We start from the raw sequence: 11349 nt of genomic DNA, 5'->3' as shown, positions 1-11349 counted from the left end.
TAAAGACCCATGGCCTAAGACAGACCCTGAGACACAATGGGAAGTCATAAAAAACTCTATGAAGTGCTTAGCTGTCTAGAACCATTTGACTAGGCAAATTAAGAATAATTCCTACGATAACATGTAACTATTAAAGTTAGACAGTATATATTATTTGGACTTAAAGGCTCCAAGACATTTACAAACAACTGTACAGGCAGAAAAATACCACCAGGTGGACACTCTTTACCCCTGAGAGTGGTTCAGAGGGGTGAGGGAGGGTAAGATACAGTTTAGTGTACGCTTGTACTATATAAATAATTTTCTAAAATTAAATATATGCATTCATCCATGAATCTAACAAATCCAATGAATTATATATTATTGGAAATATTGGAAATAAAACAACATATAGATATTGTAACTCTAAGGGCAATAAATACAAATTCACATCTATATAACGAACACTCCTATCAAGGAAAAAGGTATTAGTAGTGTATACTTATTTTTATATTTAGAAAGGATGCATATGCATGTGTGTCTGTTTGGGGGTGTGAGTGCAAGTGACCATGGAAGCCAGAAGAGAGCATCAGATCCCCTGGAGCTGGAGCCAGAGGTGGTTATGAACTGCCCGACTGTGGGTGCTGGGAACTGAACTGCTCTGTAAGAGCAGTACAATTCGTTAAAAAAATTTTTTTGATTTCTCTATTTTTATGTATATCAGTATTATGCTTGCATGTAAGTGAACCCTTGTCATGCACTGCCCAAGGAGGATAGGTGTCCCGATCTCCTGGAACTGGAGTTATGGACTGTTGTTAGCTGCCATGTGGGTGCTGGGAACCAAATCTGATTTCTGAACATAGGGCTTATCAGAGCAAAGACATAACCATATCATAATCACACCAAATTTACATTTTAAAAAATATTTAATTCTTACATTTTGTGTGTGTGGTTGTATGTGCACCACTTGAAATGGACCACAGATGTCTGTTGGTCAGTCTGTAGGAAAATGGACATTTTCAAGCATTGCTGATGGGAAGACCAAGAGAGAAAACTATACAATGCCTGCAATGAGTTCAGCAGTATCTACTGAGACGTTCAAATGGGGAGAGAAGGACACTTTCGCACTGTCCCTGGGACTGTAACCTGATGAAGCCATTGTGGACGTCAACGTGGAGGTTACGCAAAAAACTAAAAATGCAACTATATAAACCCATCTATTCTGTTGTCATATGTCAAAAGGACTCTAAGTCACACACACGTTTACTGCTGCACTATTCACAAGAGCCAGGAAACAGGACCAGCCCAGGTGCCCACCAGCAGATGAATGGATAAAGAAAATGTGGTACGCATGTACAACAGAATTTTATTCAGCTGTTAAGAAAATCATGACATTTACTGGGAAACAGATGAAAAGGGAGATCATTATGGGATGAGGGGTAGTAAGGGGTGCAGATAGGGGAGGGTATCTAAATACGATCAAAATATGTGAAACTCTAAAAAATTAAACATGGAAATACATATTAATAATCTCTACATTCTCTGATTTTAAAAAATGGAAGGTGGAGAGCACACACAGGCACACCAGTGAGTGCATCTGCCCACACATGTGCATGTCACACACACAACAGTTAAAAAAGAAAAATCATAGGCTGGGCATGGTGGCGCACACCTTTAATCCCAGCACTCTGGGAAGCAGAGGCAGGTGGATCTGAGTTCAAGGCCAGTCTGGCCTACATAGTGAGTTCCAGGACAGCTGGGGCTACAGGGAGACCCTGTCTCAAAAAGACCAAAAAAAAAAAAAAAAAAAAAAAAGAGGCTGGAGAAATGGCTCATTGGTTAAGAACACTGGCTGCTCTTAGAGAGGACATGGGTTCAATTCCCAGCACCCACATGGCAGCTAACAAAGTAACTCCAGTTCCAGGGGATCCGACACCCTCTTCTTGTCTGACCTTTGCAGGCATTGCAAGACATGGGTGCACTTGAGCACATGCAGGTGATGCAGAGACCCTACAAGGCAAAAAAACACCCAAAAATTAAAAACCAAAAAAACTTTTGGATTAAAGTTGGTTTTGAAACTGTGAAGTCTCCTACCCAAAATGCATGGTCCAAATAAGAGCTTTCTCTGAACATATCTCGTCTTTGATGCTATAATCATTCACATTCTATGTAAAGCTGGTTTAGACTTTGCTTAAGCTTCAGTAGCTTCGGGAAGCAGTCAGCAAAACAGCTGAAAGCCAAGCAGCCCACAAAGTTCTATGTGCTGGGCATCCCCTAGGTAGTGGCCAGCCTCCAAGAGGACCCACCACATTCCCTCCTCCCAGGACCCCTGCCTCTTGGGAATCGCTCCCACTCTGCTCCAGGGGTGGTTTGTGATCAGGAAGACAATGTAGGGGCGGCATGCTGCTTCTGGGACGGTCCAGACACCGCAGTCTCCATGTTGGTTTTCTCCAAGGGAAATGAGCTGGAGTCAGGAGCAGCTCCGTGCAGCCCCCAGAGCAAGGAGCTGAATCCTTCCAACAGCCAGTGGATGTGCTTGGAAGCTGACCCTCCAGCCCCAATTAAGACTAAAGCAACTTTCTTAAAGGGTTAGAGAGGACACAACTGTGCTGTTACATGCAATATGGAAAATGTATTCTAAGAGTATGGAGGCCTTGAGATGACTTAGTGTGTGAAGTGCTAGCTGTGCAAGTTTGAGGATCTAAGTTCAAACCCCACGTCCATAACCAAGCTGACTCAGTTCCTTAGTCTCAAGATCCATGAGGTAAATAAATGTTTTAGTTGCACCCTATCAGTGTAATCAATAGCACACCATCCCATCCGACCCCCCCCCAATCCCTTTTACTTCTAAATTTTAATCTTCTACTGGCCAGTCTTTCTGAGGAGATAAAAAAGGGTTCACTGGCAATAGCAAGGGCATTCCTGACTCAGGGTCTTAGCCCTGTCTTCTGTGCCTGGAATGCTTCCCCCCAGATACCTACTTGGTTGGACTTGGCATCTCCTTCGGGACTATTCAAGTAAGCCATCTTCAGCAGTCTTTCCTACTTCAATTTATAAATGGTTTCACCTATTTTACCTGGAGTAAACGTAGTGCCACATAACGCCCAAGCAGGCACCTAATAACTTCTTGTGGAAAGCAATGGAAACAAGAGGACACAAAGCTACATTAGAGAATTCAAACAAAGGAGCTGTCACGGGAGGACAATTCAGCAAGACTGGAAAACATCTCCCAACTGTCTTCTCTAGACAGGGAACTCTGAAGGTTTCCAATTCCAACTGGGTGAGTGAACTAACTTTTTACAGAAGGGACACCACCAACTTAGTGGGCAACAACTCAATGTTTATAGTTTTGGGTGGCAGATGGCTGGAGAGTCCTAATAAGCAATTGCCTGTATGTTAATTAGGAAAGACTATGTGCTTTAAGGAGGCTGGAGTGACAACAGTAACTTCTTCCTAGATTCCCAGGAAATTTACAAATTACACAATGCCTGTTTATAGAGTACAATGATTTTTATTTGCTGATGAGTTTCTGGGCTTTCTTTCTTAAACATACTTCATCTTATTAAAAAGGGAAGGTCAACTAGTCCTCAGACTCTGACCCATCTTCCTCTTGACTAATCTGGAAATAACGAAGTTCGTAAGTCTCCTTGTCAGATGCAACCACACGAAGCCAATCACGAAGATTGTTTTTCTTAAGGTATTTCTTGGTAAGATATTTCAAGTACCTTGCAAACAAAAATTAACACATCATTAATACATCAATACAGGCCTGTGACATTGTCATGAATTGCCATATTCCTTTCACACCCAATTCACTATCCATTTTGTCTCTGCTGCCTTTTTGGCATAAACAAAACCCTTGAAACACATGTACTAACTCACTCCAGATGAGACCTCCTAAATGCTAGCAACAAACTCCCAACCAGCCCTGGCACTCAGCACCAGCACTTCCCAGTATGCAATCCAAAGCACTGCTGGCTTCCCATTAACATATTTTATACATTAGAGGAGTGCTGGGTTTCCATATCCTTTAAAACATCATTAAAATTGCAACACAAACACTAACCTTTTAGAGAACTGTTTCTCAGAAACAATGGTGATTTTGTTCTTCAAGCGTTCAATGTGAACAACATTCCCCAGATTTCCAGTTTTCCCATTGACTTTAACCTTCTCCCGCAGAAATTGTTCCTGTTTTCAAACAGAGAAAATGCAGCACTAGGGAAGAAAACCCTAGATAATCACTAGGGAAGGGACCCTAGGAATTTGTCTTAGGTTAATACCAAGTATTACACTCAAATTATCAATTACACAATTGTAAAAAGTAGAATGATACCTACAAAATTTCCAGAATCAAAAATTCCATCTTCTACTGGATGAGTAAGGTCCAGGTTAAACCTCCAGGTTGATCGCTTAGGCTTCTTGTCCTTCTGCTACAAACATAATTACAAAGGTGTTAAGGCAATCCTTTGTTTATACACAATATTCAGGTCATGCATACAAATGTATCAGATCAGGAAAATCTAACTTAATACCTAAAGCAGCTTTACTTTAAAACTATACTGTATGAAAAGGGCACATTCATCAACTTGGTTTAAATTTAAGTTTTTCTGGATTTCTACCACTTACATGCCTCATGAATGTAAAGTTACATTTGAAATGGTAGGCTTTTTTCATGATTCTAAAAACCCCAAATCCTTACTGTAAATGAACATCAAATATTCCAATTAAAGTGCCCACCTGATTCTGTTTATCAATCAAGCCCAATGTGTTGAATTGATAAAGACTTCCTAAGCTTTGTTTTTCATTTTTCAGACCTAAGTGAATCTACAAAAATTCAATCCTATGTTATAGGTAAGCAGCTGTCTGATTTTAGGAAATTAAAATGAAGACACACCAAGACTATAAACATAAAATGGACACACAAGCAAATATGGTCACTAAAAAAAACACTGTAATGAAACAAAAACAGGTGCTAAGGCTTCTAAAATTCATTTACAAGTCTGGCAGTGCGTTTCGTGAGGGCATCTTCACGTCACACAGTTCTAGTAAGTCCAATTAGCACCCAAATGGCTACCATTTAGTCTACTTCCGGAACCCTGTAAACAACTCCCCGCTCCAATTACCCCCAAAGCCGGAAATGGCAGATGAGCAGATGGGGCTCGGGTTTGGTCTAGGATGGGCAATTAGCAGCTAACCCAGTTTTGCACCTAAGTCAGCAACTCCAGCTTTTCATATCGCAACATTATAGCTTTGTAAGGAGATTTAAACTTGAAAACTTTCTTAGCTTCATAAAATTTTCGCCAACTTTTGATACCGCGGGCCAGACCACCTAGCCGCACGCCTTCCGGTCACAGACCGGCGAGGGTCTTCGGGATGAAAACCTGAGGCCCGCGCGCCCCGCCTTCACGCGCGCGCCAGGCCCTGTTCCTCCAGGCCGCATGGCAGCAGCGGGGTCCGTGAAGCCGCCCGGCACCGTCACCTCGCGAGACCCGCAGGCCTGCCTTCCCCCTCCGCGCCCACCCTCCCCAAACCCTCCCCGGGAACCCGGCGCACTCACCGGCGCCATCTTGACGGACAGCCGTGGGAAGAGAGCGAGCGCTGGCGCGCGCACGCTTTTATACCCAAACGTACTGCGTCACGCGCAGAGAACGCAAGCTCGCGCTGCCCGGAACTGGATGCCGGGAGGAGCGCGCGGCCAATCACCTAGGAAACGGGGCGGGGCCTGGGAGGGGTTCCTCCCGTGAGCACCCTCTAGCGGCAGTCATGATGGAACTGATTGCATGGACCAGAGCAGATTTCCCCGATGCGGACACAAAAGGGATACAGGAGTCATCTTTTAGGAATCAGGGTGGGGAACTATCTCCTGCTACTTTAGGATCTTCTCTATTATGCTGCAATTATAGTCCTCCAGAGAAAAAGTTCTGTGAGCCTTGTGGAAATAACTGCAGGGGAAATAAACCCTGTGGGGAGCCAAAATTACCCTGCTAGAGGGTAGCTTTGGGGGAGGGGGGAACACAGGGAGGATATTTCTTGTTTAGCGGCTGGTCATGATTTGTTAACTATTTTCCACTGACTTCTCACTGCCTCCTGGTTAAAATCCAGTGAGTATTGCTAAGCCCTAAGTACCAACATGTACAAAGTACAGGAAGATGGTGGCGTCTGGATGACCGAAGGAGAAAGAGCTTTTGCGTTTGGAAGGGTTGTACATTGACACTAGGTCTGCAGAGTGGCATGCCGCTTTGTGTTTACGTTTCCTTGGAGGTGAAACTATCTTGCTTTGAGGGAGGGCGGAGGTATAGGATGGACTTTAGTTGTTGATTTGGAAAATTACTCTAGAATTAAATAGTTGTTATGTGTACATTCTATGAGCAGTTAGTTCCAGACTTTGATAGAGTGTCGGAGAGTGGTGCTTGAGTCTTAGAAGAAATACATTTCAATACGATTTTGTTTTAGCTGTTTGCCTCAAGAACCACAAGAATTATTTTTCCAAACATTAAGGTGGGGGGAGCAATTACCATTTCTTCCTAAAGGGCTTCCTGGCCTGCAGAGCAAAATGATCTTTGTGTTAGTAGATATTTTGAAAATAAGTCATTAATTGACATACTTTTTGTTTTGCTTATCTTCGACGGTTTTTTCCATGTCATGGTAATAAATTATTTAAAAACAGTTAAGCCACTTATATGAAGAGGACATAAAAACAATAGTGTGATCTCGAATAACTAGCAGTTCCCAAATACCTAATTAGAACCCATAGTGAGTGAAAATGATAGTGTTTTTTTCTCTTGATGTGAAAAATATTAACCAGAATTGTGCGGATAGCAAGTATAAATGTAAATATATCTTCCCACAAAGTATGTATTAAGACACCACTCAGCATCTCACAGTTTTAGATTTCAATTTTGACTGTGCTACCAAAACATGAAAAAAAAACCTTAAGAAGAATCTAGAAGAAAAACTCTAAGAACCTAGAAAAGTTAGAACAATGACAGGAAGAGGTATTTCCAGCTACTTGAAAAAAATTATTACATGGTAGATATATTTCTAACAAATTATAAACTTCACTCAGTGAATTTACATATTGGATTCTGAATATATGGCTCAGTTAAAAAGAGTACCAGAGGACATTGTAGATTAAATTTATAGAGAAGCCTTTCAACATGATGGGAACACTCATTCACTTAGTGAGATTGAAAACTTGTGGAACCACTATGGAAAACTGTGTGGAGAACTGTTTAAAAACTAAAAATGAATCTACCATGTGATTTAGTTTTACCACTCCTTGGCATATACCCAAAGGACTCATTGTACTGTAGAGACACTTGTACATCCATGTTTGTTGTTGCTCTTTTCACAATGCCTAAAAAATGGAAACAACCTAAATGTCCCTCAACTGACAAATGGATAATGAAAACGTGGTACATTTACACATTGGGGCTCTACTTTGCAGTAAGGAAAGATGAAATCCATAGGTAAATGTATAGAAGTAGAAACTGTTATACTAGTGAAGTAACACAGACTCAGAAAATAAGCAACGTATGTTCTCTTTCATTTGTGAATCTTAGCACCAATCCCTTATATATGAGTATATATCGTGATATAACAGTAGGAGCCAGGAAAATGGAAAGGAACTATAGAGGTAAAGGGAAAGAAAGCCTGAGAGAGAGGGAGATAGTAGGAAAGAGATGTTACCAAGAGGGAAGTGGAGAAAATGGTACTCAACTGGGAAGGGAGGAGGGAAGAACATACAAGGAACCATGGGGAAGAAGGAGGAGATAGTAGGAGGCAGGTGTTATCACAGGGAAAATGAGGGCACTTAAACTGAGAAGGGAGGAGGGTGGTTAAACAGGGAGAGAGAGAAGAGAGATAAATACAGCTTAGGTGATATGAAAAGCTATAGGGAAATGTATTAACTTTCAAAAAAGAACCCTGCAAAATACACGTACAATATCCAAACATGAGTGCATGTGTATATCTGAAGGCTATATAACAAGAAACACGGTGCCAGGCAGGAGAAACCTCCCTTTGAGTTGTTGGTCAGGGTAGTCTCAGGAGACTCCCAAAATAACACAGGCACTGCCACATATTCTGATTTTTGTCCAGAACTTGAGGGTAAGACCCTATTGCTGAAGGCAGGGTATACTTCAGACACAGGACTTGGAGCAGTGAAGCTGGAACTGACCTGGAAGCCTCCTCCCTGAAGATTAGCTCTGATAGTTCTAGAGGACACTATGCAAGCTGCAAGGGGAGAAAAATCAATCAATGGTTCAGCCCAGCTCTAAAGCCTAAGCACAATGACTGGGACAGCAAACTATCTCTCTTGGTGCAGCAGTGGCACTGTTATCTGGGATGGGGTGGGGATGGGGGGTGATCAACAGCTATCTAATTGGACTTGCCCTCTCAATAGGAAGGAACTCAAGGGTGGTGCTGTAAATACAGGCAAATACACATGGCTGGAGAGGTCATCGATCCTAGAGAAAACCCCATCTCTATCTCTAGACAAATGAAATTTCTGTCTGCTAAATAATGGATCCTTATGTTTACAGACAAGTGTACTGCACACCACTCATCAAAGAAACTTCTTTTTGCAACAGATGGAGGTTATTGCAGAGTTCCACAACTGGTCACACACAGAGAATATATGTCTGAAAGATGCCCAGCCCTAAGTGACACATCTAAGTGGAACCTCTACACCTAAGGCTCATGGAACATAACTGCATGCAGCAAAGCGCAGTGCACACAGAAGGCTACAACTGACCAAGGTGTAGAGAATAAGAGACCGTAGAGTGCATGTTCCTGGATAGGGTGCCTGTGTTAAACCTCACCCACCCATGGCTCAGAGACCATTATGGAAGAGGGGACAGAAAGATTATAAGAGCCAGAGTTGGTACATGAACATAACAAAACAGGTGGTCGTGAACTGCCCTACATGGGTGCTGGGAATGGAACTGTCGAGCCATCACTCCAAATTTGATACTTCAGTTGCAACATGGTTAGACATATGGAAAGGGAGCTTCCCCAGACATGCATGTGTGTTCTTGCCATTTATGGCCTGCGAGCATTTCTATGGAGCATTTTCTTGATTTTTAATTGAAGTAGGAGAGCTCAGTCCATTGTGGGTAGTGCCGTTAGGTCTGGGGTGTCTAAGAAAGGTGTCTGAGAAAGCCTGGGGGAAGCAAGTCAGTAGGCAGAGTTGCTCCATGGTCTCTGCTTCAAGCTTGTCTTGAGTATCTGCCACCTGTGAACTGAAATACCCCCAAGCTGGTTTTGATCTGTGTTTTATCAAAGCAACTCTCAAACAGGTAACTAGAACAGGAACCTGGGGAGGAAAGGGTTTATTCGGCTTACAAGTTATATATAGTCCATCACTGAGGGAAGCCGGGCCAGATGCTCAAGCAGGAATCTGGAGACAGGACATGAAGCAGAGATCATGGAGGAATGCTGATTCCTGGCTAGCTCCCCCTGGCTTGCTCAGCTTTTACTTTTTAAAAATTAAGTACTTTTTATTTTGTGTCTGGATGTTTGGCCTGCATGTATATAAGCACACTCGTGTGCTCAATCAGCTGCTTTTCTTGCAGCTCTCAGGTCCACCTGCTCAGGGATGACATGGCTACAGTGCACTAGGCCCTCCTACATCAATTAGCAATCAAGAACATGCCCCTCAGACAAGCCATAGGCCAGTCTGATAGAGGAAATTCCTCAATTTATAATTTGAGTCACTATAATTTGAGTCAAGTTGACAAAAACTAAGTGAATTGCCTTTTGGAATGTGAATGCATTATGTCTTGGAAGTATGTAACTTGTTTTTTATAGAGGCTTGCCACGCCATCTCCAATGAAGCCTGCATGAGATCCTCCGTGGGTTGAGGCTGGAACTTCAAGGAAGGTTGCCTCTTGGAATTGGCTGTGCTAAAAAACATGCAGTATACTTGGCATGCTTTTACTTGCTATTATCTTTCTAACTGTCATTGTATCTTGGGCTTTCTGGGGGCCCGGAAAGCACCTGGTGTCCTTGGTACAGCTGTCACCACCTTTATTGAAAATCCTTTAATCATTCTAGTCCAGATGCACCACTATTAATAAAAGCTATTTTAGATGCAGTAAGAAGTAGTTAAACAGAATTAATGCTGTCCAGGGAATAATGGATTTCTAGAAGAAAAATATAGATGGATAAATATAGATAGAAGAAGGGTTTCTTGTTATTCATTACAATTCATGGATAAATTGGTAAAATCAAGACCACCTTGGTGTCTAATCAATAAGAGAGCATTAAAGGGCAAATATAGAAAGTATTTGAAAATTGGTAGGATAGGAGAGAAGGATGGTTTCATGGATCCCTAATATGGGATGGCCTTTTGGGGACCTATGGAGTTAAAAAATAACTTAGAAGCCCTATGGCCCACTACAAATAAGCAAGGAATATTATCAAATAGTTAAAAAAGTAATACCAAGCTCCTGCCCTCAGGCCTCTCTTGGGGTAAGTCTATCACACATCCCTCCACACCATGAGTCCCCCAGCCACGTTCGCCCTTCCATCTCCCCCGCTGTTCTCTGTTCCTGGTATGGGCCCTGCACCATTCCTGGTCTTGGGTCCCCAGACACCTGGGGAACCAGTGCTGCTTCCTGATCCTTTCCGCCCAGGCCAGCTTGGTGCCTTCCTTGGGCTCCAGGATCACTGCTTTGGGACCTGGCCCCACCCTCACCTCTCCCTGCTTCCCTGGACCTGCACCACCGGCTAACTCTCCTGGCCTGCTCTCCTGCCCTCAGGCCTCTCTTGGGGTAAGTCTATCATGCATCCCTCCGTGCCTTGACTCCCCCAGCCGCGTTTGCCCTTCCATCTCCCCCGCTGTTCTCTACTCCTAGTTTGGGCCCTGCGCCATTCCTAGTCTTGGGTCCCCAGACACCTGGGGAACCAATACTGCTTCCTGATCCTTCTCACCCAGACCAACTTACTGCCTTCCTTGGGCCCCAGGAGCACCGCTTCTGGACCTGGCCGAGCCCTCACCTCTCTCTGCTTCCCTGGGCCTGCACCACCGACTAACTCTCCTAGCCTGCTCTCCTATCCTCAGGCCTCTTGGGGTAAGTCTATCGTGCAGCCCTCCGTGCCTCAACTCCCCCAGTCACATTCACCCTTCCATCTCCCCTGCTGCTCTCTACTAATTTGGGCCCTGTGCCATTCCTAGTCTTGGGTCTCCAGACACCTGGGGAACCAATACTGCTTCCTGATCTTTTTCACCCAGACCAACTTAGTGCCTTCCTTGGGCCCCAGGAGCACTGCTTCTAGACCTGGCCAAGCCCTCACCTCCCTCTACTTCCCTGGTTCTGCAACACCCGCCAGCCTCTTTCTGGGGCTGACAGCCTCTTTCTGGGGCTC

The 11349-nt window shown here is 43.6% G+C and overlaps 1 protein-coding gene across 1 annotated transcript; it reads right to left on the bottom strand.

The window, feature by feature from the left end:
• Positions 1-3470: 3470 nt before the first annotated feature.
• Rpl22l1 (ribosomal protein L22 like 1) lies at positions 3471-5608 on the bottom strand. The gene is made up of 4 exons (XM_008830106.2): positions 5537-5608; positions 4317-4409; positions 4046-4167; positions 3471-3704 (listed from the first exon to the last, which is right to left on the bottom strand). Exons 1-4 carry the CDS (start codon positions 5543-5545, stop codon positions 3560-3562), a joined length of 369 nt encoding a protein of 122 aa, XP_008828328.1. The 5' UTR covers positions 5546-5608; the 3' UTR covers positions 3471-3559.
• Between the last annotated feature and the right edge of the window lie 5741 nt (positions 5609-11349).

Source organism: Nannospalax galili, unplaced genomic scaffold (genome assembly GCF_000622305.1).
Source record: "Nannospalax galili isolate Female #2095 unplaced genomic scaffold, S.galili_v1.0 scaffold33, whole genome shotgun sequence".
Lineage (NCBI taxonomy): Eukaryota > Metazoa > Chordata > Mammalia > Rodentia > Spalacidae > Nannospalax > Nannospalax galili.
This window is presented reverse-complemented; position numbering and strand designations above follow the sequence as displayed.

What these genes read in the sequence shown, in the direction of transcription:
- Rpl22l1 (XM_008830106.2), bottom strand. An exon ending in TTTTTGATTCTGGAAATTTT is followed by an intron (nt 4,168 to 4,316) that starts GTAGGTATCATT and finishes GTTTGAAAACAG; the next exon opens with GAACAATTTCTGCGGGAGAA. An exon ending in GAGAAACAGTTCTCTAAAAG is followed by an intron (nt 3,705 to 4,045) that starts GTTAGTGTTTGT and finishes TTTGTTTGCAAG; the next exon opens with GTACTTGAAATATCTTACCA.